A 26,782-nucleotide genomic window follows, 5' to 3' on the forward strand; every position below is an offset into this window, starting at 1 on the left:
TTTTTTTTTTAAATAAAGCTTTAAAAGTAAGAGTCATTATTATTTATTCCCTTATCTTTACGTTTTTCCACACCAGGAGAAGCAGGATAAAGTGGTGCTGCTCGCAGAGATGGCTAACCTGAGAGAGAACAACCAGCGCTTGCAGGAGGAGAGCCTGACCGCCAGCGAGCAGCTGCGTAAGTTCGGCGTGCTTTTTACCAGCCTCAACAAGACAGAAAGTGACCACGAGGCTCACTCTTTAACACACAAGGGCAGCTCACAGAGGGAGTGATGGACAGCTGCAGACGTCTGAGAGATCCAGACCGGAGAAGGATACCCAACGTGAGAGAAATAAGCTTTCAGTACCCATGATTCCTTGCACTCAGAGTGGCGGCAGAGAACACAATGATGTCACCTCCATCAGCTTCCACTGGACTGCCTTAAACCTGGATTTTTAAAATGCACCACTCCCAGAGACTCTGAGCAGAGACCCTCTGTACTCTGAGCCTGTTTATTTTTCTAAACTGAAGACGTCTCGTGTGCTCGTCGCACGTGGACAAGTACGCTACTATGCCAGAAGATCGAACAGGAACGGAGATCCTGACTGTTTTAGAGAACACTACATCACCTGGAGAGGCCTAATACTGTTCCTGCAGCGAATCAGCCAAAAAGAAAACTTACTACAAACTGCATCTCCCAGAATGCACTAAAAGCTCTGCATACAGGGTGCTGGAGATGGGTGCCTGTGTGGTACAATTCTCATGTATCGATATGATGGACAGATATCGTTTAAAAGAGGTGTGTGTGTGTGTGTGTGTGTGTGTGTGTGTGTGTGTGTGTGTGATGGTACAAAACTCAGAAGCATTACAGTACAGCAGTGCTTGTGCTTGAGGTGAGATGCATTTAGTGTCTTTGATGTGTGTGCGTGTGTTACTGTGAGAGTTTGAGTGTGAAAACAAAGCGATGAGCAAACTTGTTTACTGTAACACGAGACTTTTAGGCCACGTTATTTTTCTGTCCTCCATGTAAACGGATGAACTGTGGCCCACACATGTGAAACAAGCCATGAGTGCGTTGATCAGAGCGGATAGTTGGTGTAACAAAGCTCAGTGATGTAACGGCGTCGTATCTCCTGCTGTTGTTTTAAATCCCCCCGTTTACTGCAGTGCCCCATCATCTCAGATCTAACGTACCGAATCACTATGGTTACTCTTGGTTATTAACAGGAGGTCTTTGAGCAAATGGTTGTGACATTTTGAGGATTTTTGCTTTCTTCTGGAGTGTTGAATGAGAGAGCTGATGTGCACAGAAGTATGTACTAAAGACAGTAAAGAGAGAAGTTATTACGACAAAAGTAAGTCCTAATTATATGTTAAGCTGGTTGTAAAGTATCACCAGAGAGGAAAGGAGATGAAGCTTGGCGCTTCAGTATCATTCGTGTTAAAAAGGTAACGCACAGCGATGGCAGTGACACCGAACTCATCTCTGTCTTGTGTTTGTTTACATTCAGAAACATGAAGAGGACCGAAAGAGGACTCTTCTAATCTGTTTTAACACATCGTGTCCGGTTGGTTCAAGTCCTGATGATCAGAATTAACATAACGTTTGGCCAGTAAAAGTTTGCTAAATTCTCGGCTGGTTGCCTGGAAACTGGGTCTAGTGTAGCACCAAATTGTGCAACCCGTTAGATCCTGTGACTGAAGCTTGCTGCTGTCGGAGGGCCTTCGGTCACAGCGGATTCTGCGCTGCCTGTTAATATCGGACCGAGCGGCATGGAGCCTCTCATCAAAACTCTCTTCAAGAAGGAAACGAGTTGAACTCCTCAGTGTCCAACTTTGCCAGTCGAAGCTGTGACCACTAACGTACGCTTACAGGGAAAGTTTACTGCACACGAACTTCATTCAACAACAAAGCTCCTTGATATCAGAACCAGTGTGTGTGTGTGTGTGTGAGAGGATTTCCCCCATTTTCTGTAATGAACCCACATGAACACACAACACTGTTTAAACAGCTAAAATCCTTAACCACGTTGTCTACTAAAGCTATTTTTCCTACAGAAATGTGTGTGTTTTGGATGCTGGTGCTTGATTCACCCCTGCAGAGGAAAAAAATCTTGAGATATTTCTGATAAAAAATGTTTTTTTTTTTAATCATCTTTTCCTGTAGTCTGACGGACAGCCGCTCGTCGTCAGGTCGCCTCTTTGGATCTGGATCTGTTTAAACTCTCTGACCCGCTCAGGTTCCTCCCTCCGATGCTGTTAATGACACCATATCATCAGATAGGGAAGCGTGATGCAACGCAGTTTAAATTAGTGCATCATCGGAGATTTAGCGCTGCTGCTGAGACACTTTTAGGCGTCCCTTTAATGTTTGTGTGATGCAGGACTGATGGAAAAGATGTTTGGACCCGACCAATAAGGACAAAACAACCTTAACTGGTTTTCTTAAGGCTGACTAAATGCTGTGACTGTGTTTGAACAAACCTGTTCTGCCCTTTTCTTGTTTAATTCACACGAGAGGGCAACAGTGCGACTTTGAACTGAAAAAAAAAAAAAAACTTCTTCTTGGATCTATAAAAACGTCGGCACCAACTTTAACGCCACCACCTTCTCTGATTTGCAGCGTCTTCTTTAGACGTGGTCATAACTCTGGACCAGTCGGGCCTCTCCGACCCTCCTAACTATTTTTGTTTTGTTCAGGTTTGACGGACGATCCTTCATCCACACGCAGCTTTGCAGGTGTTTCTTTCTGTGATTTTAATGAGTCTTAATCTTTAGTTTGCTTTGTAAAAGGGGGCGAGGTTTCTTCCTATACATATATCTATATATCATGTTCATATTATGTATACTTTTATGCTATTTAAAGCGTACACAAAACCCTCTGCTGACCAAATCAGTAAAGCATTATATTGGTAATATTGTATGACTAGGTTTTTCTTCTTTAGATGTTAAATATTTTTATAATTTATTTTTTAACACGTTGGCCACTGCTGCGGAGCGTCACGAAGACGAGAGGGTACTGCGTCTCATCTCATCTCATCTGTGTACAAACTGATCTCTATGATTCCACTTTTCCCTTCTTTTCCCCCTCTGGGCTCAGCGTTCCTCTTCGTGTCGGTGCTTCCTGCATGTGGCAGAGGTACGGGAAGCAAAGTGTCGTTTTCTTTGGGTTGTAATAACTTGTACATTCAAAAGTGTAAATTATGTTTTCATTATTTTATAAAAAATATTAAATCAATTATCAGAGCTTTTGGTTCCTTTTGTTCTTTGACTTTTGTGGTCAAATAGAAATGAGACGTGTCAATAGACTGTTTAAATTTAGTGTGCGCACTGTGTTTGTTTTATCATGGAAATTAAAGACTTTTTGGATGCTTAAATCAGATATTTGTCTCCATTTAGATAGAATTTAGTCTCCGTCTAAATCAGTCTCGATTCTGGCCACGAACCTTAAAAAGCAGCCGGTTTTTACCTCAGACACGATATCTGGCATGAAAAACTTTATTTTCTTCGACAGTCACGTCCGACATAAAATACATTTCGGTTGTTAGAGGTTGGCGTCTTTCACCGCAGTGAACAAGTTGACAAAATATCAATATAAATTTATTCTATACATTCTGATAAGCGCTGAAAAAGTGCGCTCAGTCAGTGAAAAAGAGCTCAAGTATCAAGTATGAACTGCTGTGGAGGCGTTTTTTAATGACGACGTCGAGTCAGAGCAGAGACGGCGTCTAAGATCCGCACATGACGCAGTCGTCTCTGTTCTCCAGAGAGCAAACTATGGCCGCGGCGTTTCGCTCCTGCACCGAAGCCGCGGTCGGCTGCTCCTCCTTCAGCTTCTCTTTGTTCAGGGTGAACTGGATGGGGTTCGCGGCGGGCTTCGTCCTCAGGTAGTACATCCCCGTCTTTAGGCCCTGACAAGAGAGGAAACGGTGAGTTGGGCCTGTGCCTTCACATTAACAGCGTCACTTTAGTCCCGCAGGAGTCGCTTACTTGTTTCCAGCCGTAGAAGTGCATGCTGGTCAGTTTGCCGTAGTTTGGCTCAGCGATGTGGATGTTCAGGGACTGGCTCTGGTCGATGAAGGCGCCGCGGTCGGCGGCCATCTTCAGTATGGTCTTCTGAGAGATTTCCCAAACGGTTTTATACAGCTGCTTCAGGTCCTCTGGGATTTCACTGATTTCCTGTCGGAATAAAAAAATGCACAAAAATATTTTAAAATCCAAAAGAGTGTCGTTACTGGAGCTGAAACTAGTGGCTCAAGAGGATCCAAGCAGCTCCAACGAGTCATTCTGAAAGAAAAACTCCTGTAAGCACAATAAATTTGACTTTTTTTTTTTTTAGGTTGGTCAAAACTTTAATGAAGACTGTTTCACCCATTTGATCTTCCAGCGCAAATAACAGCGTCTCCATGAAAGATCTTTAATTTCTTCATCAAGCCTCACAATAAAAAGCAGCAAATGCTTAAACTACTTTCCACAGGCTGTAACAATATGAATCTCACGTTCTACCAGCGTCTCGTTCAGTGTCTGACACGTTCGGGGGGAATTAGATGCACAGACGTTACCTGAATGGATCCGTTGTTTGCGATCAGCTTGTTCTTCATCTCCTCGTTCCACAGCCCCCTCTCCGTCAGGTCTTTGAGCAGGTGGGGGTTAACGATCTGGAACTCGCCGGAGAGGACCCTGCGGGTGTAGATGTTGCTGGTGTAGGGTTCGATGGACTCGTTGTTGCCCAGGATCTGAGCGGTGGAGGCTGTGGGCATCGGGGCCAGCAGCAGGCTGTTCCTCACGCCGTGTTTGGCGATCTTCTCCTTCAGCAGCTTCCAGTCCCAGAGGTCTGTGGGTGTCTTGTTCCACATGTCGTACTGGAGGATGCCCTTGCTGACGGGGGACCCGTCGTACGTCTCGTAAGGGCCGAGCTCTGCGGCCTGTTCGCAGCTCACCTCCAGAGCAGCGTAGTAGATGGTCTCAAATATCTGTGTGTTCAGCAGCTGAGCCTCGGGGCTTTCGAATGGGTAACGCATCAGGATGAAAGCATCTGCTAAACCCTGGACGCCGATCCCTATCGGCCTGTGGCGCATGTTGGACCTCTCCGCTTCAGGCACCGGGTAGAAGTTGATTTCGATGATCTTGTTCAAGTTTTTGACGATCACTTTGGTCACGGATGCCAGTTTTTTAAAGTCAAAAGTCCGCTCGGGGGTGACGTACATGTTGAGAGCGATGGAGGCCAGATTACAGACCGCTACCTCGTCCTTACTGGTGTACTCAACAATTTCCGTGCAGAGGTTGCTGCATTTGATGGTGCCCAGATTCTGCTGGTTGCTCTTCCTGTTGCAAGCATCTTTGTACAGCATGTATGGTGTACCCGTTTCCGTCTGGGACTCAATGATGGCGTGCCACAGCTGCTGAGCCTTCACCACCCGCTTCACCCTCCCCTCTTTCTCGTAGTTAGTGTAGAGCTTCTCAAACTCCTCCCCCCAGCACTCGTCCAGGCCCGGACACTGGCTCGGACACATCAGGGACCAGTCCTGGTTGCTCTCCACCCTCTTCATGAACAGGTCGGGGATCCAGAGGCCGTAGAAAAGGTCTCTGGCTCTCTGCTCCTCCTTTCCCGTGTTCTTCTTCAGCTCTAGAAAGTCGAACACGTCAAAGTGCCAGGGCTCTATGTACATGGCGAAGGCTCCGGGCCTCTTGTTGCCGCCCTGATCGACATAGCGTGCGGTGTTGTTGTAGACTCTCAGCATTGGGACGAGCCCGTTGGAGTTGCCGTTGGTACCCGCGATGTAACTTCCGGTCGATCTGATGCAGCTGACCGCCACCCCGATGCCTCCGGCGGATTTGGAGATGAGGGCGCATTGCTTCAGGGTGTCATAAATGCCTTCGATGCTGTCGTCTTTCATGGCGAGGAGGAAGCAGCTGGACAGCTGTGGCCGGTTGGTTCCGGCATTAAAGAGGGTCGGAGAGGCGTGGGTGAACCACTTCTCTGACAACAGGTTGTAGGTCTCAATGGCGGCATCTATATCTCTTCCGTGGATCCCAACGGACACTCTCATGAGCATGTGCTGCGGGCGCTCAGCCACTTTGCCGTTGATCTTCAATAGGTAGGAGCGCTCCAGAGTCTTGAAGCCGAAGAAGTTGTAGGAGAAATCTCTGTCGAAAATGATGGCCGAGTTGAGACGGTCTTTGTTCTCCAGAACAATGTCGAGCGTCTGCTTTGAGATCATGGGGGAGTGGCGTCTGTTCAGAGGGTTGACGTAGGTGTACAGGTCCTCCATCACCTCACTGAACACTTTCTTCGTCTCTTTGTGCAGGTTTGACACGGCAATCCGCGCGGCGAGGATGGCATAGTCGGGGTATTTAGTCGTTAGAGTGGCGGCGATCTCAGCTGCAAGTGTGTCGAGCTCCACGGTGGTGACGCCGCTGTACAAGCCCTGGATCACCTTCATCGTGATCTGAGCCGGATCCACAAAGTCGGGGTTGAGTCCGTAGCAAAGCTTCTGGATGCGAGAGGTGATTTTATCAAACATGACACGCTCCTGGCGTCCATCTGGAAAGACAAAAATGCAGAAAACACCTCAGTCCGTGCAAACAGTTCGAATTACAAGCTAAACTAACATAGTCAACCAATATAATGACTAAACACCAAAATCCCAAACCAAAACAGTTAAACTTGGCATTCCAGAACATTCAGTTGCTTCAGATAAAAAATAAAAAAAAAACGGAGTAAAAACAATTTCACCGATAATAAGCAGAGTTTTGGTTTAACTGGCTCCAGTATCATTCGTCTCCAACACCGTCAAGGCTCAAAGAGTTTGTATTTACAGAAAATACATTTTCAGAATGCTTACATGTTGGATTGTGGTTAAAAATTAAGCTTTTAGCTGCTAACTCAACTACTTCAGAGATGTTAACCAGCCTGCTTCTATAAAGACTGTGTTGGAGCAAAGTCAAACTGATCTATGCTGAACTAAAAATAAAATCACCAAATGATGCAGCACTAATGTCTTCTGACTGTGAGAAGAGGTCTGCTGACACTGGAAGAACTGCAGTCTTAACCAATAATGTCAGTCTTCTCTCTTCTGCTGTGGTTTACAGTGATTTTAAAGCAGCAGCATCAATGTGTCGCTATAATATACAGTAAGACGATATCTGGTAAGGTTTCACAACCTTGAAGCAATAAAACGAAGCTAAAATGTATTGATATCAAAAAGCATTTAACGGAATGGCTACCAAGCAACACACAGACACAGTTGGGAGCAGGCTTAAAAACTTTGGAGATTTTAGGATTCCAGAAGCCTTTTTTTTAATCCACAAAACGTTATATAAATTAATATGGACGTCAAAAAGTAGCCCTTTCTGTAATTACTGAGAGACATTCCGTCTTCTCCTTTTACCCACATCAACCACACAAGAAATAAGAAATAACAACAAATCTGGCGCACTAATACCGACGAAATGCGGCCACACAGCTGCGCGTGCACGCAATATTTTGCAAAGGAACATTTTCGAACGTGCTCTGCCAATCAAAACCAGGAACCGGAATTAGATGTTTAATAACCTGCCACTACATGTAATCATTGATTTCCCTGAAACTCATAACCATAGGCGGACTTTGCTCACCTGACTCAGATGGGCCTGTTAAATTTTGATTTTTGGCGCCATCTGTAACAAAGGCTCATAGCCGGGTTCATAAACTCAGAAGGAAACAAAAAAACACAGTATATAACTACTTTAATCGTTAATGTAAACCGTTTAATCGGCAGGTTATCGAGATGAATTTTCGCAAATGCCATTATTACAGCCCAACGCTACTTGGTTTGTAAAATAGTGTCAGTCTGCCTCTCTGACTGTAGTCTGCTAGTTAACTAACTTAAGCTAGTAGTCATTGGGCTTGAGCACTAGTTAACGTTAACTCGCACTGGCTCGTTAAATCAGCCATGTAATGCAAGTTTCTGTCGTGTGAAAAACCACCCAATCTGTCAGGCAGAGGAATCGGTACTATATAATAATCATACTGAATCATCCTCATAGCTGATAGCACAAAAGCTACCGGAGGCCCGCGTTACACAGCTCCTGAATTATTAAACACAACTCACCTCTCTTGATCACGTGCATCCTGGTAAAGTACGAGGTTTCCCGTGTCTTCAGAAAACAAGCTGAACCCCTGTCCACTATCAAAATGTGCAGATGAACACTGACTCCGCTCAATCTCACAGGAGAAGCCGCGAAAGACACCCGAAACTCCCGCTAACACTGCATATGTACGAAAGGCGTGACTTCCGCAGGAAGATGGACGTCAATTTTGACCAATCAGCAGCGATAAACTGTGAGGCTTAATTTCTGTGGACCAATCAGAGGAATGGAAATATTGCTTCTGTTTTTCCGGTTATCCAATCTGGCGGGACAGATAAGTGAGTTATAAAAGGCCTTTTTTTTCGTTAGGATTGACAGTATTATCCAGTATATAGAGCACAAGCATGCAGCATTTATACATGTTATTACATGGTGACTGTCATTAAGACACACCTAGAAAAGATTCAAAAGAAAAATATATTTTGCAAACCTTTACAGAAAGGAAAAACATTCAACATCCAGAACTTCAGTAAAGTTTTCTTCAGTTTTCAAGATTATTAAAACACAACTATTAAGGTACTTTGGATAATTATAGTTTCCAGGAAGACTGGAAGAGTAGCAGGTCTTTAAAGGTTAACAAGAAATACTGCTTATCTTTAGTTTACAAAGTGTTCTTATTGTGCTGTTCATTTATCTGGGACCACAATATGGTGTTTTACAAAATATGTAAGATACTCATAGAAGTTAGCAAAGATTTGATCACCCAAAGTTTAACCTGAGCTGTATTGATTGATTAGAAGAAAATGTAAAAAATACTGTGCATGAAAAACATCAAAATAGTTTCTGAGCAGCAGACAATATGCCCCAAATTTTTTATTTGTTTTTTATTTTTTTTTGTCACAAACATGCTGCTGATTATGACAAGATGATGGCATCAGAACATTTTTTAACCTGCAATTACTTGAACTGTTAATCAGTCATAAAAACGGTTCTAAGTTTTCACTTCAACAACTAATCGATGAATCAAGTTTCCTTCCAGCACCCATAAATGCCTCTTGGTCAGACACAGAAATGTTGAAACTGGGAACAAATTATACCGAATAGCCTATCTTAAATGTGAGATTATTTAATTCAAAGGAATACATATGTTCTTATAAAAAGTGATCGCAGAATTAATCCTATTCATTTTCATAAAATTTCATATAATGTATTATTTGTATATATATAATTATATAGCATATAATTTCGAAATTTACATGTGAATAAATGCTAAGAATAGCACTTGCCTCTGTAATAAACTGGATTAGTGTTAAAATAAACTGGGATGCTCAAATGAAGCGCAGGTACCTCACACCTATATTTTTAGTATTGTTGACAGAAGTTCCTCTCCCAACCGCTAGGTGGCGGTGGCTACACAAGGTTTCTCCAACTAATTGAATGACACCAAAGAAGTAACGCCTTTGACTACAGACGTGTCCCATGATGAATAAACGTTGAATTTCTTCGTTTTTATTTGACCTGCTGCGACTGGGGAGTTTTGGCAAGCTTCCTATGCGATAAACTCGTCGCCTTTTCTGTCACTATTAGCTGTAAATGGATGCCAATGAGTTCTAACAAAGCGGTCAAGAGTTGCTTGTTTTTGGACGAGAGCCGCTGCAGATAGACAGGCTTAACCGGCTCATTTGTGAAATATAATTTAAATCTGACACAACTTGATCAAAACCGCTTCAAAGTCAGCCTTGCTTTCCGTGAACTGCGCTGCAGAGGATGCATCGAGGTGTTACACGTCAGCATACAGACTTTTAGGAGGTAATGATGGATCAGTATGTTGAAGCAGGAGAACGGGCTGTTGCAGATGTTTCCTCCGGGTCTGCTTATCTCTTCTTCGTGCTCCACTTCCTGGGTGAATTTTCCTCTTACGTCCTGCACAAGTTGGTTTGGACACGTAGCTGTTAGAAGGACAGACTGAGCGACATAACCCGCAGCCATGTCTAGGTCCAGTCGGCGGTACAAGCCTCTGCAGCAGAGCGGCGGCGGCGGCGGCTCTCTCCCCGGCTGTGACCGGGTGCGGATGCCCCGGGCCCGGGTACTGCTGTTCTGTCTCCTCGGTGTCCTGGTGCTGGCGGTGGTGCTGGGAGTGTACCTGTCCAATGACACCGCCACTAGACATGTGAACCGTATGCCATCTGCAGATCTGACCAAAGACAAGGTAAGAGCAGCGATACACAAACAAACACGGACTTAAAAACCCCGAGGACACACAGAGTCACTTAAAGAACTTCTATAATAAAATCATCTCAGAATAAGTAGATAAAAGATGGTAGTAAATAACTGGTCAGTAGCTACATATGGTCGGCACTGTTTTCAGTTTTGGGATGATTATCATTTTTACTGTTTTTTTTTTAAATTATTTTATTTTTCCTTCTTGGTCATTTTGTAAAATATGATGAACACTGAAGTAACTAACTATAGAATCCATCTACAAGTCAATATTTACATTAAAGAATCTGTAATAATCTATATATTATCACACAGAGAGGTGTCGTTTGGTTCAAGAGTTATTTTACTTTAAAACCCTTAAGGGTAAATGTAGAAAAACAATTTTTAAGGCTCATACATTTAATATCAAAGAGTAAAATATACTTTTTTTTTATATATTTTTACTCTTATTTAGGCCACATTATCAACATATAGGTAAATGTTTTCAGTGATTATTAGGTCTGAGCTTACCTTTTCTGTTATTACTCCTAAACAGTTTTTTTTTTCTTTCTACTCCTTCAGCTGTCCCACAAACCCAGTAAGTGCTCGCCAGCTCAAATCCGCCGCCTGGCCTCTCAGGTGGACGGCACTCGCTTGTGGGAGACTCACCTGCGGCCGATCCTAATAGAGAGGCTCCCGGGGACACAAGGCAGCCTGGCTGTACAGCAGGTGTGTGTGAATATTTATAGATTCCTCCGGTTGACACACACTCTCCTCATTTTTTACTCTCTGCTCTACCTCAGCACATCACCTCCACCCTGTCCTCGCTGTCTGCTGGCTGGTCCATAGACCTAGACTCCTTCCAGTCTCCTACCCCTCGTGGCCAAGTCACTTTCACCAACATTGTTGCCACTCTGGACCCCACAGCTCCGCGAAGGCTCCTCCTGGCCTGCCACTATGACTCCAAGGTCCTGCCCCCAGATCCACGGGCCCCTGAAAGGGTGTTTCTGGGGGCCAGTGACTCCGCTGTGCCCTGTGCTATGATCCTGGAGCTCGCCACCTCTCTAGACGCGCAGCTCAGATCATTCAAACAGCAGGTGTGTGTTTTTGTTACATGTGTGTGGACATCCTGAACTTGAGACTGCATCAGGAGCAGAAGCTGACAGATTGTGTTCCTATTTCTGTGATGCGCCTCAACATCTGGTTGGGTGAGAAGACGGGAGATGCTGACGAGCGTTTTCTCTCCCTTTCTTCTTACGCACTCTGGTTTCATATGAGACAGAAAATGCTGACGCCAGCTCCAATTTTGAGGGCAGCAGGCATCTGTATATAACACTATCTCTCTAGAGGCTGTGATTTACAGCACGTAGTCATAGTAGGAATACACGCTGCGACAACACTGCGGGAGAAACTGTCCTTTGCTGCTGCTCTTTCAACTTTAACTTTCTGCCTACACAACACAAAACTGTGCAGACAGCTTTTCAACTTTGATAACTCACTTTATCTTCTCTTAGAAGCTCCCAGTCACTCTGCAGCTCGTCTTCTTTGATGGCGAGGAGTCCTTTGAGGAATGGACCGCCACAGACTCGCTGTACGGCTCTCGTCACCTGGCAGAGCTCATGGCTAGCGCGCCTCATACCGCCGCCTCCTCTCACGCCACCGTGCTCCAGGCTGTGGTGAGGACACCGCTGACACAAATGCATTCTGAACTTTGAACGAGAGGGTTGAACGCAGCAGACTGCTTTAACCAGTAGGCGGCAGCAGTTTGGTGAATCGAACCAACTCTCCTGTATGCAGAATATAAATTTAGCTGCTGTGATCGGAGTTCAGACATTTGTAGATTCAAGCCTTAGATCTCTGCATCCCCAGACCAGCTGACTGACTGAACCCACTGGGGAAGATGTTGTTAGCTACAAACTTTCTAAAATGTGCAAAATGGATGTTTTTTTTTGTTTTAAACAAAACTTAAAGGGTTTGCATCAATCAGGGGTCACAAACATTTGTGATTACAAGTCGAAAAACAAACTGCTGTTTTTTTTGTGCATTGCAAAATATTTCATTTGATTTTGAAATATGTGATTTGGTGAAAATCTGATATAAACACAGTAAGAGAGTGAATGTCGTGGAGGCATCTGAACACAAATGTCTTTAGATGTTAATTATTTGTGCATTTAAAAAAAAACATCTGAAGCGATGATAGACTGCAGTAAGGCCATCGGTGGGTGTGCTAGAAAGATTAAGCTCTGAGTTTCACATGATTTTACTGATCTATTCACTTTTCAGAGATACAAAGTTGGATTATCTAAAGATTTATATTTGTTGTTGTAACCCTCCGGCATCTTTAATCAACCATTACCAGGCTGATCAGCTGAGTCACTATGCTGCAGCACATAATCTGATATGAATGACTTGCATCTTTAGTGCCTTCCAGTGGTGAAGCACAGCGTTCTTTAGTGTGAACGTTTGATGAAAACTGTGAAATCTGCAACATTTAACAAACCGTTTTTTTCCCCTTTATTTGACTTTAAATTCTCTCTTTAGGACCTCTTTGTGCTGCTAGACCTGCTCGGTGGTCCCGACCCACTGATTGCGAATCACTTCGACAACACGGCGCGCTGGTTTGACCGCCTGATTGCTGCAGGTGTGCGCCGGCTGCAGCTTCACCATAACTTGTTAAATTCTTCCCAAATGTATGTCAGAACTCTGTCTTTTCCCCTCATTCTCAGAGAAGAGACTCCATCGACAGGGTCTGCTGACGTCTCACCCCTCAGAGCAGACGTACTTCAGGAAGGATGTTTACCTTGGACCTGTGCAGGATGACCACATCCCCTTCCTTCACAAAGGTGAGTAACAACAAGGTTGGCTTCTACTGTACATGTTCCGGAAGATTCTTCCCTTTCGTAATTAGAAAAATAAGTAATCATGCTCCCGCTGACAAAGACTTCCTGTCAGTACCGCATTGTGCAAAGTGTCAGTCATCATCACTGCCTTCGCCCGTGCTTTGCAGGCGTCCCTGTGCTGCACGTCATCGCCACTCCCTTCCCTCACTTCTGGCACACACTGGACGACACAGAGGAGAACATGCACCGCCCGACTGTAGAGAACCTCACAAAGATCATGGCTGTGTTTCTGGCAGAATACCTGGGCCTCTGAACACGAGAGACCAGGTGCAACAGTAGACTCTACTGAACTGGAGAATTCAATACCAAAGACTTGTCCCTGCTGGATGAGATGGCCTAAAGGCCCTCGGAAGTGGATTCAGAGTCTTAATTAAAGTGACTGTATGAGCTGATGAGCATTGTTCATGAGGAGCAGGGAGATACGTGTGAGTTCCAGATGAATACGTTTGCTTTGGTACTGTGAAAAGACAAAAAGCCTTATCAGCCTTACTGATTGTTTACCCTGTTAATCTGATGGATATGCACTTTGTCTTCTTAAAGACAGACTTATGATCAGCGGGGCTCCCAGAGAACACCTGTGAAACGCTTCTCCTGACTTTGCCTTCAGGTCTGTGAAGACCCTCACCCTCCCCGGCTGTTTTTTTTTTTTTTTTTTCTCCTTCAGGTGCTCGTTGCGTTAACCACCATTGTAATTATGATTATTAAAGCTTAAAGAAAAAATATCCGACATCTGTTGGTTTTACACCACGTTAAAGTTTACCAGAGTTCACATAATTTTCTGCAACTTTTAAGCTGTTACAAGATTCTGCAACTTCTGGATACAGCACATGGGGGAATATTCACCACCGTAGACCCTTAAACGAGTTGCAAACTTCATTGCACATGTATGAAGGATATGTTGCATTTAATCCAGCTACGTGTTACTTAATTTAAATTGTCTTGAACAGTTTTCTGTCAATGTTTAAGTCCTGGTACAATGTCTGCTTGTTCATGTTTTGGTAATAAACTGTCAATGACTTCAGAAAATGAGACTTCAGATTTATTTTATTTAAAAAAAAAAAAGTTTTTTAAAAAGCAGCACAAGGATGGCTGAGCCAAGTTAGATGTTTGGATGGCATCCAGATGTGTGAAGAAGAGGTGGATGAAAGAGGGGTGGTGGTGTAGGGCGGTGTCGGCGGGGATGAGGGCTTCCTTGAGGAGAAACATCGTTGTCGGAGGACAGGTAGACTTCTGAATGTCCTCCAGCGATCTGTGTTTGAAACCTGAAACAAGAAACATCAGAAAATTGCAGGTTGTTTAGTTATTTAATGTAACCACCAGAGGGCGCTGTAAATTCACCTCGTAAGGTGTGCAGCAGAAAGTTCAATTTGATCAGCATCCTCAAATAAAACCATATCTTCTTAAAGCACTTTAAGTAAACAACCATAACATTACAGTTTAACCTATTCTTTTTAACTTATTTCTAACATGAATCTGAAATGTTTTGGCTTTCTTGTAAATGCTTATGCAGCTGTAAAACTATTTGGTGCAATGCCAAGAAAATCATAAGCATCTCGGTGGTACTTAGTGGTCACATCGTGTAACTCTAATAGTGTGTTTGGATTTCTCTTTTTTCTTTAGGTGAAAGTTAATTATAGAAAACCCACTAACCTTTGGGTTCTTTTAATTTAAATTTAAATTTATATTGATTTTATTGTCTGTTAGCTGATAAGATGTAGGTCCCGTCACCAGGCATTGATGGCCAAAGGTGAATTTAAAGCCAAAGGTCAGCCTGCTCACCGTGTATCCCTCCGCGTCCTGTGCGAGTCGTGCCTTAACTCCTGTTTTCAAACACTGTATCATCATTATTGATGGTAAAATTACTCTTTTCATACATAAGAGGTTATGACATGATTAAAATTCAACGGTCCCTTTAGAAGGCGACCCGCTGTGTCCCGTCTGACCTGGTGACGTCCGTGACGCGCGCTCTCTGCCGGCGGTTCTTGAACCAGTTGCTGACCTGGGTGGCTGTGAGGCCGGTGGCCTCTGCCAGCTCCCGCTTCTCCTGGGTGGAAGGATAAGGCTGACGATGGTACCACTCCTTGAGTATACTCCTGGATTTCTCCTGTTTAGAAATTTGATATCTTAAGTGAAGTCAGACTTTAAAACCGTTTAAATCACTCTCAAAACTCACAGAAAAACTAAAGGTTTAGGCTGTGCTGTTTATTTTATTTAACCAGGTGTTGCAATTAAACACTTTGTCCCTCAGGAATATGTTTAATCTGTTAGTGTCTGCAGGCCACAAGAAGGAGAAGGTGTACTCTTTGTTTGGCCTTAAAATAATTAATCTCTTCTCAGGTGAAACCTAATTAGGTGGAGCATATTTGGTCATTTGTTTTTTTCCGGTTGCTAGTTCTGAAAACACTATAGAGGTACTCTGCTTTTTAATCACTGTTGTGCCTTTCACAGTTGTAGAAAAAGTCAGACACTGAATGAAAGATTGTTATGCAAAAAGGACATGTAGTTTAAAAGAAGACTGGGGTGAAAGTAGAACAACAGGTCAAGGATCAGTTAACTTACAATTGTTGTCTATTTTTGCAGAAATTGTCATATTTCAAAGGAAGATACTGAGATTTTATTCTGAAATCTGAGCCTGTAAAGTATTTAATATCAGGTGAGCTGTCAGAAAAAAATGTCTTAACAGTGAGAGAAAAAAAAAAAAAAGGCAAATAGACATAAGGGTAAGTTCTAAGAAACTGCATTTACATTTTTTGAAAAGTTACTGTTTGGGAACAGATTTAATGTAAGATTTGCCAACCTTGAAGCAGTAGCTGGTCTCCTCTCCATCCCAAATGGTGTGGGGCAGAGGAAACTTTCTCCTCACACGATACTTCCCCACAGGTCCCAGGAGCCGGCCCCTCTGCCTCTCGGCCTCCAAGTAGTGGGCTCGCAGCCAGAGTTTCTGCAGGAACGGGTGGCTGCGTGGGGAGAAGTGGAAACCCTCCAACAGGGTGTAGAGCTCAGTGAAGCGCCCCTGGTGAAAGGCCACTGCGGCTTTAGCTTTTAGCACGCTCTCCAGCTCCCCGAGGCACGAAGAGGAGGCGGAGGAAGAGGGAGGAAGAGTCCGGAGGAAGCCGGCGAGTCGATCCATGTAACCGCCCTGCAGAAGGACCTCACAAACACAAATGACCTGCTCTGCCGTGAAGATCATCGCTGTGGCGGCAGGACGGATGTCCAGAGAGTCCTGAGACGCTAGTGTGAGTGTGGAAATGCCTCCTAACAGCTTCTTTGAAGTCTGGAGAGGTGAGAACTGGAGCCTCTGTGGAGCATTATGGATGAACAAGAACAAGATGAACCTGCATGTGTGTTTAGTATTACTCATCATCATACCTTGGCACATGTAACCTGAGATCATCAGGGCTGTAATAACACACCATGCATCCTCCTTCTCTTGTACAAACACATGCTTGAACACCTTTACACACATATTAAAGCTTTGTTGTTGTACTAACAAGGGGATGTGCATGAATGCTGGAAGAGAATGCATTTGAATAAAATTTTCATGCCAAATTAGAGGCAAAAATCCTCTGACAAATATTTTTAGTGCGGGGAATGATCCCCAGTTCAGAAACACGCTGCGACGACGGGAGACAATGAGCCTTTTTTTTTTTCTGTAAATGTAGTTTATTATAATATCATGTAATATAAAAAATAGAATGCATTTGAGTACAAAAATGAGAAAACATGAACCTTGATTGACAGACACAAATGATCCCTTTCAAAGCCATTTAAAAATTCAATCAACATGCAAAGTCTTTGGTTAAGTCTGAAGACGTGTATACCATGTGTGAGGTGGGAGAGTTAAAACCAATCTCAGGCTACAAAATAATATATTGCAACAAATTAAAACCCTTTGCAGGCTTTAATGTTAACATGCTTTGGTAAGGAATGAGGACACACCACCCTATTACCCCAAATTAATCGACAAAATTCAGGCAAACATTGATTTGTCGAAACATTAAATGATCCAACCCGAGGCCAGAGGGAACCAATGAATTAAAAGCTTATTAAAGCGGAAGTCGGCAACTTTTTTTTAGTCATATTAGCTTGAACTGTCATGGGATTCTGGAAGTAGAATATTAAATAGGCTGTTTAGGAAAAATAACGAAATCTGTAGCTCCCTCTGAAGCCTGTAATCATGCTTGCAAAAACCGAGCGCTCCCGGCTGTTTTTAACCAATCAAGTTAGGGTGGAGGAATCCTACCTGTCAATCACAGCTTGTGCACACGCTGCTGAGCGTGAGTCTGCCCCAGCTTGTGTGCGCTCACACTGGTGTGAACTCACGTGCACAACCTCGTCCACAGAGGGGGAGGGGTTTGGGGGGCGATTCGGAGCTTGTTAGAGGTTGGGGGAGGGACCTGAAAGTTGTGTCAGTTCGAATTTTCCGACTTTAGACTCGCAATTTTGAAAACCTGCCGACTGCAGCTTTAACAGGGCTTGACCTCTTTCAACATTAATGACCTTAAAACTGGTTAATACCTGTAGTCTGAGACTGTATAAACTCGGGTTGCATAATAATATGACCTTCCCAGTCAACATTAGTATAATTTCCTATTTGCGTTCTTTCGACAAGGACTCATTTTCGTTCACTTAAAAGTAGAAACTGATTGGTACATGCTTTAAATAGATTAAATGTACAAAAAAAAGACACACAAACAAAAAAAACAAAAAAAAAAAACAGGCCATCCTTGTAACTAGATGCGACACTGAAGTGTATATTTGTGTACCATAAATGGCCAAAGGTTTAACCGCTACCTGTGCCACGACGGCGTATCGCTCGTACGATTTAGGGGTCTGTCTAGACGAGACAGATACGAGTCCGACCGCGGCCGTAACCACATGGCAGCGCAGCGTAAACATGGTGTGAATGAAATGTGCAAAATATACAAACAGACAAGATCAAGCAATCACTACGCAACCAACGGTGTCACATTGTGTTTCACTGACGACGAATCCGATACAGAAATGTGGTGTTCCAATAAAAACAAAAAGGGTCCATATGAAGGGAGTCCAGAAATGGCTACATAGAAACGATAAAATAGTGAAAATAAAACAACAAAAGTTTGACCCCCCCCCCCCCACACACAAACAAACATCAAACACGAAAGGTTTAAAATAAGGCACTTATCAGTATTAATATACTGAGATTTTGTCTGCATTTGACAAGAAAAATCACTTTTGTGGGATCACAGCTACTGTTTTAGTGTAACGCACTGCCATGCTTCATGTCATCTCCCAAGTATCCTGGCTTTTTGTCTCGGCCATTGTGCGACATAGTGTCCTATAAAGAGCTAAACGCGCATTGCATAGAGTTTTAAACCTCTCAATAACCCTTTTTAATTCCTGTATTCTGCTTTTTTTGCCAATATAGGGCCGCACCCCTCCTTAAAAACCGGAGGAAGTCGTTAGCGATTTACCACTGAATGCAGTAAGCCTGCACGTTTCAAGCCAGACTCAGTAACTCACTCGGAATAATAAAATACTGCTGCATAGCCCTCGAAGCTATGGTGAAAAAGTTTCACATATAGATCAACCTACTTCACTTCAGGTTATGAAGACGATCATCTTCACTGTGTTTCTGGAGTGTTGGAAGAGTAACACATTCAGATGTTTGGAGGAAAAGAAAACTGAACGGCTGAATATACTGAGTTCTGGCAGAAAGATTAGTTTCAGATGTGTCCCCTTTTGCCAGATTGTCTCATCGTTGTGGCGGATCCACAATGGGCTACTTCATCTGCCAGCGAAAACTCCAGACAGAGTCCGGCTGAATTTGGCCTGCTTTTCCTCCGAATTACGAAGAAAGAGCTGAAATGACACCAGAAGCTCTACGCGGGCCAAGCAGACTAATCCATGTTGTCTCTTCTGTCTGGATCTGATAAAATGAAGGCACGAAATGTTTTGGGTAGAAACCTCAGAGATGCAACATTCCCTCCTAGACACCCAGAGGAAGAATTTTAAGTTGAAGCAGCAGGTCTGTATCCCATGTAAAAGCCACCCATTCATGTAAAATAGAGCTGCAGAGGACTTTTCTTAAAAGTGCCAGCCAGCACCACGACAGCACTGGAGGATTGACAATCGGATCATTAAAAGAAACAAGAGCGTCTAGTGTATTTTTGTTTTTAGACACGGTCACCAGCACCGTCTGTAAACAGACTACAAGCCCAGCTCTTCATCCACAGGGACAGACTGGAGCTGAGTGAGGATTTTAGAGTCACCATCCATTTCCTCTGGGTTCCCCAGTGGTGAGCCGGCTTCCTCATCCTGCTCTGGGGAGGGACTTCCCAGGAGCAGCGACTCACCTCCAGGTAGGCCCAACAAAGCCGGATCTACAGGCAGGTCCCCCTTGCTGCGGACATCAAACAGAGTTAGACTGGCTGAAGTGGAAAGGGGTACAGGGCTCCACGCTGGCTGGGACAACTGGATGCTTGGTGCCACTCCACTGTACATGGGACTGAGGGTGAGCATGCTCTCTGGAGTGAGCGTGCTCAGTGTTGTCGGAGTTGCTGACTGATCCAGGGTGTGAGGAGAAGGGACAGCAGGCGCCTGGCTGTTTGTGATCGCAGTCTCTGGAGCACAATACAGTGGGGACGAGTTGATGAAATTCAAAGGAGATGTCGTGAGGCCTCCAGAGGTTATGCCCGAGATCTGGGACGCCACAGGAGGGGTGGAGGGGTTAAGAGCTGGAGCCACTCCGTTTGTAGAGATGGGTGAAGCATCTGGGACTGGTTTCAGGGGCATGCTGGTGAGCTGAATGCCTGCTGGGATGGTCAGAATCAGCTTCCCTTGCTGCACACTCAGATAAGGGCTTCCACCGAGGAGGAGGTTGCCTACAGTGGGGAATCATAAAAAAAGGACAGCAGTCAAGACTTTGCTTCATGTGCATTTTTCATTTTGGTGTTAGAGACTAAATCAATCGTTTGACAGAAACCGGAACTTCTGTAAGTTCAATAATCTGTTCATAAGTGAAAATGGTGAATATTATTTTATCACTCATCCGTTTCTTTTTCTCTTAATCTCTGTGTCTTATATGATGGTATGTCTTTAAAGGGATAGTTCGCCTCTTTTGACATGAAGCTGTATGACATCCCATATTAGCAACATCATTTATGAACATTGACATACCCCCTGCTGCGTCCTGTGAGCCGAGTTCCAGCCGAGTTTTGGTGTTGACGAAGGTAGTCCGGCTAGTTGGCTGGGGACACAAAAATAAAACGTCTTGCTTCTCAAAACAATATGCATTCAAAAGAGTAATACATTTGCATCACAAAATCGTTGTCCAGGAAAAAGTCAGACCTCACATCGCTTGGCGCTATTTTTGCCTCCCTTGATATCAATGCGTACAGCCACCTAGCGATAGCCGCACATGTTATGGTGTTTGCTGCTTGGAAGCAGGGGACTGCTCGGTCTGCACAGTTTACATTGGATGTATTGATATCAAGGGAGGCAAAAATAGCGCCAAGCGATGTGAGGTCTGACTTTTTCCTGGACAACGATTTTGTGATGCAAATGCATTACTCTTTTGAACGCATATTGTTTTGAGAGGCAAGACGCTTTATTTTTGTGCCCCCAGCCAACTAGCCGGACTACCTTCGTCAACTCCAAAACGAGGCTGGAACTCGGCTCACAGGACGCAGCGGGGGGTAAGTCAATGTTCATAAATGATGTTGCTAATATGGGATGTCATACAGCTTCATGTCGAAAGAGGCGAACTATCCCTTTAATGCCAGCTTTTTTCTGACATTTTTTTCAAACGCATTTCATTTGTCCTAAAAAGAAAACAATAAAATCACATGTGAGAAGCTGTAAGTGGTGCATTTTCTCTTCAAAAATTCCTAAAAATCGCCTGATAAGTTATATAAGGTTGCCAGTTAATTTTCCTTTTGTCGCCTAATCTTTTATTCTCTGCAAACATGTCATGAAAAGAGGGTACCTGGAGGAGCGGAGGGTAGCTGAATGATCCCAGAGTTTAGGAGCTGCACCGCAGGGGCCACACTGGTTGGGGCGCCCACACTCTGAATGGGCCTCAGCTGGTTTATCCTGAGAGGGCTCTGTGTGACACCCCCACCTGCCGCAGCTGAGGTCAGGATCTGCAGGGGCACCCCTGCAGAGGGGATGGAGAGAGAAGGGCTGGCAGGCACCACTTGGGGGAAAGATATAGTGGAGGAAGTTTGGATGGAGGAGACTGGGACCAGCTGAGGCATGGAGAGCGGGACTAACTGTGCCGGGGAGCAGCCTTTGGCCTGAGGAACTGGGACGACTTGTGTTGGGGAAGATATGGAAATAACCTGTGGAGCCTGCATTTTGCTGGGAGTAGAGTTTGTGGTTTGCTCCCCCAGCTGGTGCATCGGTGGCTGTGGGAGGTGACTGTTGTTAAGCTGTGAGATGGAAACGATGGTCGTGGCACATTCAGACATAGTCGTTGAAGCATCTTGCTGCTGTGGGGCCAGCCTGCTGCCTGTGCTCAGAGTCTGGGGACTTTGGAAGTGAGAAGCCAGCGAGGTGAGGGGGGATACTGGGACAAGCTGAGGACACTGGGATGCTTGTGTGCCTGGAGGGGGCTGGACTAGGTGGGACACCGGTGTACCCTGGATGGAGGGCACAACCTGGGGTAAAGAGATGACCTGAGGGGTGGAGTTGGTGGAGGAAACCGCGGAGTTGGAGGGGTTCAACTGGGAGGCAGAAGTGGCGCTCACATATGTCGTGTGTTGACTGGAGAGAGGCACTGCAGAACTGGAAATAATCATACCTGCAGATGACAGAGAGGCTGGGAGGCTGAGGGCCCCTTGATGTTGGGGGTTTTGTGTTAAGACTAATGAAGGGAGACTAGTTGGTGAGGACAGAGTCGGTGAAGAGGGGGATACAGATGAAGAGGAGGGGGATACTATCTGACTACCGCCCTCCGATTTAGGGACGATGATGAAATCCATGTCATTGCTGCTCTCTCTTTTACTTTGCTGGGAAGGACAAATGATAGTGGAAGGATGTGAAACTGACATGGTGTTAGTGCTCAGAACAACTGGCTTGGTCTCCACAGCTGAGACTTCCTGTTCTGACCTGGACACTGCTTGCTGCGGCACACCGATCCCAGGTTTGGTTATTACCTGAGCCCCATTCAAGATTAAAGAAGAGTTGGTTGCAACAGGACTCAGAGTGACAGTCTGGCAATCACTTAAGCTGAGCCCGTTAATTATGACACCAGCGCCAGTGCTGGAGATGAGCGAATTCCCGTTGAGGAGTAATGGCTGAGAGGCCGCGAGGAAGCCACTGGACCCGTTGAGGATGAGCTGGCCTCCTGGGTTACAAGGGACTGCAGAGACGGAGATGATGGAAGCCGTGGAGCCGGCAGCCTCTTCTGGTTTGTCAGGGGAGTCATCCATCGCACTCGCTTCATCCTCAGTGCTGTGGTTCCCGTCAGACTCACTGAAATCAGAGGAATAAGTTACAGGAAGGGAAAAGCACTCGCAGAGTTTGATTCCATTTATATCATTGGATGCGGGGTTTCTTTTCTAATTCCATAAAAGAGTCTGAGAGTAAATCTGTGCACCGAGAATATTCAGAGGTGAGCGTAGCACAAGTGGATCAATACTTCTGAAAGAAATCTCAACCAATTAGTATTTCATCTGACAAGTATTGGTTCATCTGACAGTTACCATCTTCAACCTTCAACCAATCGTCTGTCAAATAATTAAAAAAAACAACAACAAACGTGGTCATTCGTGAAACACATTTCTGAAAAGCTAATAAGCAACAGGCGGCCATTTTCTTTTTTCAACTCCTTTTAAAGACACAGATTGTATATAAAAAGTGGATGTAGCTGCCTGCTGGTAACCACAAAAATATGTTATTTTCAATTCTGTCATTTCCTTGAAAAGAGCCATCACCTTACTGGACTAGTGGACTAAAAGCATGTGATTACGTCCATCTTTTACATACAGTTTGTGCTCTCGAATCGGCCAATGAGCAGCTGACAATAGCTTATAGTTTTCTTTAAAACTAAACATGTAAATACGTTTTAACAGCTGTTCAAGTTTGAGAAATTAGATATTACTGTTTTGTCATTTCTAGGAGGTGCAAGAGTACCTAAATTCACATCATCACCGGGCTTTGATCTTTTTAAAATGAGCAGGGATATCAACGTATGCAGGAAGATCGGGGGAGTGATGGCAAAGGTCCAGGCAGCCTGGTATCAAACCAGTGTCTTGGAGGCATTTCCTTCCCTGAGGTATGTGGCCTGACCACTCTGTTATCAGGTCGTAATTTTGTATCTCCTCAAAGGAAACCTCGCGCCAAAAACGCAGGTCCTGCAAGAAGCAAAGACTCATTCCTAAATGTCCTTTCTGGAGTACATTCACAGTTATTTTTTGGTATGTTGAAGTGTGTTGCAACCAAAAATTATGTTGATGATATTTCTAGAATAAAGAAAAAACACACTTCTGTGGTCTGAAGAATGACTAAAACAAGTGGAACAACTTCTGAACATCTGTCTTTCACAAAAGCAACACCGGGATCATTTAAACAATTACCACAGTTTCACAGCTTAGTGTGAATACGTTGACTTTCTAAACAGATTCACCTTCTTTGTTTTTAAATATGTATATATATATATATATATCCTGGCAACACCCTTTCCATCCACATAATAAAGATAAAGCTGAAGCAGATCCCTAGAAACTCTTTTAGGGCCTCCATCTGGTTAATATGTTGGCGTTTACCACCCAGGTCATCCTACAGATTGGCTGGCAGACCACCACAAACCCTGAGGGGGGATAAGATAAGTCTTCAATGCTCTGTCTTATCTTCTCACAAACAGCCTCCCCCTGTTAGGCGAGATGGTCATTTAAACCCAGTGATTTCTGCCTGAGCATCTCGGCACCCCCCCACGACTCCCTGTAAAGCTCTTTATCATAACCTCTGTCGCCCTGGCTCTGCAAGCAGCAGTGGATGGGTTCATGAAACTTGAGCCACTCTGGGCCCTCTGGATCTCACATTTCACAACAAAGCAACATGCTGTTGGTCTCGGATGTGTGGCTTCACTGCTGTCAAAAGTCAGCTCACGTCCATCCTCTTACTTTAGGTTGTTTTCAAATCGTTTTTCTTCTTATTGGAGGTTATCTTGAGTGGCGTTTTTTCTGAGTGACCCTTGCAGTTATTAAGCAAAACATCTGCTCTCTGACAAACAATAGACAGTTCAAAGCAGCTGCAGCGGGTTATAACTTTTGAATTACACTATTGTGTGTGCACAAAGGCCACCCTGTTGCACTGTGTTTGCGGTGCGGTTGGTTCTTGCCTTTTACTGTGGGTCCCGGACGGGGTCCTGTCCCTCTGCCTGCGGTTCTTGAACCAGTTGCTGACCTGTGTGAGGGACAGCCCGGTGACTTTGGCCAGGTTTTTCTTCTCGTCCGGAGTGGGGTACCTGTTGCTCTTGTAGCATTCCTTCAAAGCATTGCGGGATTTCTCTTTGAAGCAGTACACTGTCTCCTCTCCGTCCCAGATGGTTTTGGGCAGGGGGAACTTTTTTCTGAGTCGGTACTTGTCCACTGCGCCCAGGCTGCGGCCCCGGGACCTCTCCGCCTCCTTGTAGCGGGCTTTAAGGTATAGGTCCTGCAGGAACCCATGGTTAGACGGGTGGAAGTCGTGGCTCTCCAGGATGGCGTAGAGCTCCTTGAATTCGTCCCGGTGGAAAGCCACCAGTGCCTGGGCCTTCAGCAGGGTCTCGTTGCCACGTAGCAGCTCGGACGAAGGAGGTATGGTGGATAGAAATCTCCACAGGCGATCCACATTGCCCGCCTGCAGAAGGGCCTCGCAGAGACATGAAACTTGGTCTGTGGAAAAGCTCAGAGCCGATTTTTGAAAACTTTGGAGTAACTGTTCCGAAACCTGGAGAGGGTCTTTGTCTTCTTTGGACTCCGTTGCCGATGGCTCCTCTGGGCTGTTCTCAGATTGTTCTGTAGACTGTAAAGACAAGGAAGCCATTTTCACTTTAACTTTTTTCCACCAGTAGTTCCTCCTCCCCCGTCTCTCTCTCTCTCCCTCCCTCTGCAGCACAGCACTTTCCCATCCAGCCGACCAAACCATGAAAGTGGCTGCAGGCCGCCACCGGTCACGCCCCTTCGTTGAAAATGACTAAAAGCAACTGACAAACCTTCCGAGTCAAATACAAATATTTACACCTCAAATTATTCCGAATCAACCACGACACGGACAGCGCGTCGCCTTAGACGGCTTTGCACAAATTTGCACATAAAAACCAAGTTCCACTGCAATATTAGCAAATGACACAAACGCCCGATGACTGTGAATAATGACACATGTTTAGATTGAGCAACAGTGCAGAAAATGCAGGCACAAATTCCGAGAACAGCCTCGGTTTTGCAGGTGTCCTGTATTTTATTTAATTTTTTTTTTTTTAGATTTATCCTGCTTTAAATGGGAGGTTTTTAACAAAAGTGCACACAAAATAGTTGAAATTGATTAGCTTATGTCCCATAAAGGGCAAAGTATATGGCAGAATTGGACCAAAAGTGCCATAAACGGTGCAATGTTGATGTTAAATGGTGTATTTATCATAAAACAGCGTTTAGAAAAGAAAAAAACACAAACATACATATCAGTATTTTATTTGACTTTTTAAAGCAAATGGTTTGATATTACCCCGTGTAAAAGTAGCATTGTTTCACCATGTCACCATTCCTCTGCGTCAGTATTATCCCACACACAAAGTACACGTTTTATTGTAAAAAATCATAAAGAAAGAAAAGTGATTGGTTTGACTAAAGCATCAAATATTAGATTTTCATCCAAAAGGGGGAAACGCTTTCTGGTGCCACTTCCTTTGTTGTATGCATTCTCCCCATCTTTCTCTTTGCATGTATCTGTAAACTGAAAGTGTCTCAGTTTGGGATGATTGAATGGAAAAGGAAATATATCATTATCATTGTTAATTATAACAGATTAAGTGCGGTTTAGGCAGTTGTTTGTAATTGGTAGAGGACACGTTTCTAATAGTCATGCAATATATGATGGATAGAAGCAGGAACCAGTGTCTTTGAGCAGTTAATAATCTTTTGAATGTCATCTCATAGGCTAGGCTTCAGGTAATCTCCAAATAAGACCTGAGTATAATATAAGTCAAGTTTAGTAAGAGTCTCTCTGTTTGTTTGGGTTAGATTTATTTGGGATTTTACTGAGTCTGAGGTGGGTTCCAAATGCAAATACTGTCCACACAAACGGACACAAAAAAGTCCAGTTCAGCAGGTTTAATTAACAACCTGCTATGCATTGGATTTGTGCTGCAGATGTCATTCAGACTTACTGAAATGAGAAGTCATTTCAGGAGATCGATAACCTTGGGTGAGTGTGCAGATCCAGAGCGGAAATCCCCATGACTTTCATCTGTGGGTGTGCAGGCCTTAACCTGAGCCTCAGAGGGGCCAGATGTGGGGCATATTCACTATCCAGATTTTTATAATATGATAGGACACCTGGAGATAAGGTTTGAATGTGACCAGGCAGGTTTACAGACCTTCATCTTATGAACAACCATAGGAATGTAAATGTTCACTGTGGGCATGCTGGCTGAGGGCTTGTCTCACCCCC

At 44.4% G+C, this 26,782-nt stretch overlaps 5 protein-coding genes across 9 annotated transcripts in view; 2 read left to right on the forward strand and 3 right to left on the reverse strand.

Moving 5' to 3' along the window:
* The window catches only part of sipa1l3 (signal-induced proliferation-associated 1 like 3), a 62,714-nt gene extending 59,498 nt beyond the window's left edge, over positions 1-3,216 (forward strand). For both annotated transcript variants that reach the window (XM_075473389.1, XM_075473390.1), the window contains exon 24: positions 77-3,216. In XM_075473389.1, the coding sequence (XP_075329504.1) occupies positions 77-271 (195 nt within the window). In that variant the 3' untranslated portion in view covers positions 272-3,216. The remainder of the gene's footprint in view (positions 1-76) is intronic.
* A 228-nt stretch (positions 3,217-3,444) lies between these two features.
* Positions 3,445-8,239, reverse strand: LOC142388298 (ribonucleoside-diphosphate reductase large subunit). Its single transcript, XM_075473391.1, has 4 exons — positions 8,072-8,239; positions 4,541-6,522; positions 3,969-4,157; positions 3,445-3,889 (listed from the first exon to the last, which is right to left on the reverse strand). The coding sequence occupies exons 1-4, from the start codon at positions 8,088-8,090 to the stop codon at positions 3,707-3,709; spliced, it is 2,373 nt and encodes a 790-aa protein (XP_075329506.1). The 5' UTR covers positions 8,091-8,239; the 3' UTR covers positions 3,445-3,706.
* Positions 8,240-9,492: 1,253 nt separating this feature from the next.
* Positions 9,493-14,168, forward strand: qpctla (glutaminyl-peptide cyclotransferase-like a). 2 transcript variants are annotated; one of them, XM_075473392.1, is made up of 7 exons: positions 9,493-10,257; positions 10,830-10,976; positions 11,051-11,344; positions 11,762-11,923; positions 12,789-12,888; positions 12,974-13,090; positions 13,255-14,168. In XM_075473392.1, the coding sequence occupies exons 1-7, from the start codon at positions 10,036-10,038 to the stop codon at positions 13,398-13,400; spliced, it is 1,188 nt and encodes a 395-aa protein (XP_075329507.1). In that variant the 5' UTR covers positions 9,493-10,035; the 3' UTR covers positions 13,401-14,168. The 2 variants fall into 2 exon arrangements, with proteins under 2 accessions (XP_075329507.1, XP_075329508.1); XM_075473393.1 differs by having other exon boundaries at positions 11,765-11,923.
* A 5-nt stretch (positions 14,169-14,173) lies between these two features.
* Positions 14,174-16,535, reverse strand: six9 (SIX homeobox 9). 3 transcript variants are annotated; one of them, XM_075473397.1, is made up of 4 exons: positions 15,945-16,535; positions 15,091-15,251; positions 14,927-14,967; positions 14,323-14,409 (listed from the first exon to the last, which is right to left on the reverse strand). In XM_075473397.1, the coding sequence occupies exons 1-3, from the start codon at positions 16,524-16,526 to the stop codon at positions 14,961-14,963; spliced, it is 750 nt and encodes a 249-aa protein (XP_075329512.1). In that variant the 5' UTR covers positions 16,527-16,535; the 3' UTR covers positions 14,323-14,409; positions 14,927-14,960. The 3 variants fall into 3 exon arrangements, with proteins under 3 accessions (XP_075329511.1, XP_075329512.1, XP_075329513.1); XM_075473398.1 differs by having other exon boundaries at positions 14,927-14,980; XM_075473396.1 differs by lacking the exon at positions 14,927-14,967 and having other exon boundaries at positions 14,174-14,409.
* A 266-nt stretch (positions 16,536-16,801) lies between these two features.
* Positions 16,802-25,203, reverse strand: six5 (SIX homeobox 5). Its single transcript, XM_075473399.1, has 3 exons — positions 24,474-25,203; positions 21,117-22,606; positions 16,802-20,013 (listed from the first exon to the last, which is right to left on the reverse strand). Exons 1-3 carry the CDS (start codon positions 25,157-25,159, stop codon positions 19,340-19,342), a joined length of 2,850 nt encoding a protein of 949 aa, XP_075329514.1. The 5' UTR covers positions 25,160-25,203; the 3' UTR covers positions 16,802-19,339.
* Between the last annotated feature and the right edge of the window lie 1,579 nt (positions 25,204-26,782).

The sequence above is a fragment of the Odontesthes bonariensis genome, chromosome 9, assembly GCF_027942865.1.
Source record: "Odontesthes bonariensis isolate fOdoBon6 chromosome 9, fOdoBon6.hap1, whole genome shotgun sequence".
In the NCBI taxonomy this organism is placed as follows: domain Eukaryota; kingdom Metazoa; phylum Chordata; class Actinopteri; order Atheriniformes; family Atherinopsidae; genus Odontesthes; species Odontesthes bonariensis.

Bases quoted from the DNA above. Each gene is read 5' to 3' on its own strand.
- six9 (XM_075473396.1), bottom strand. From the start codon at position 16,526: ATGTGCCAAGGTATGATGATGAGTAATACTAAACACACATGCAGGTTC. The intron at 15,252-15,944 runs GTTGGCAAATCT...ATTTCTAAACAG, and splicing joins AGACCAGCTACTGCTTCAAG to GAGAAATCCAGGAGTATACT. The intron at 14,410-15,090 runs GTCAGACGGGAC...TTCTTGTTTCAG, and splicing joins CGCGTCACGGACGTCACCAG to GTTTCAAACACAGATCGCTG.
- LOC142388298 (XM_075473391.1), bottom strand. The intron at 4,158-4,540 runs GTAACGTCTGTG...TTATTCCGACAG, and splicing joins CAAACAACGGATCCATTCAG to GAAATCAGTGAAATCCCAGA. The intron at 3,890-3,968 runs GTAAGCGACTCC...CTCTCTTGTCAG, and splicing joins ACTTCTACGGCTGGAAACAA to GGCCTAAAGACGGGGATGTA.
- qpctla (XM_075473392.1), top strand. From the start codon at position 10,036: ATGTCTAGGTCCAGTCGGCGGTACAAGCCTCTGCAGCAGAGCGGCGGC. The intron at 11,924-12,788 runs GTGAGGACACCG...TTCTCTCTTTAG, and splicing joins CCACCGTGCTCCAGGCTGTG to GACCTCTTTGTGCTGCTAGA. The intron at 12,889-12,973 runs GTGTGCGCCGGC...CCTCATTCTCAG, and splicing joins TGACCGCCTGATTGCTGCAG to AGAAGAGACTCCATCGACAG.
- six5 (XM_075473399.1), bottom strand. From the start codon at position 25,159: ATGGCTTCCTTGTCTTTACAGTCTACAGAACAATCTGAGAACAGCCCA. The intron at 22,607-24,473 runs GCAAGAACCAAC...CTCTGATTTCAG, and splicing joins TCCGGGACCCACAGTAAAAG to TGAGTCTGACGGGAACCACA. The intron at 20,014-21,116 runs GTACCCTCTTTT...TCCCCACTGTAG, and splicing joins GCTACCCTCCGCTCCTCCAG to GCAACCTCCTCCTCGGTGGA.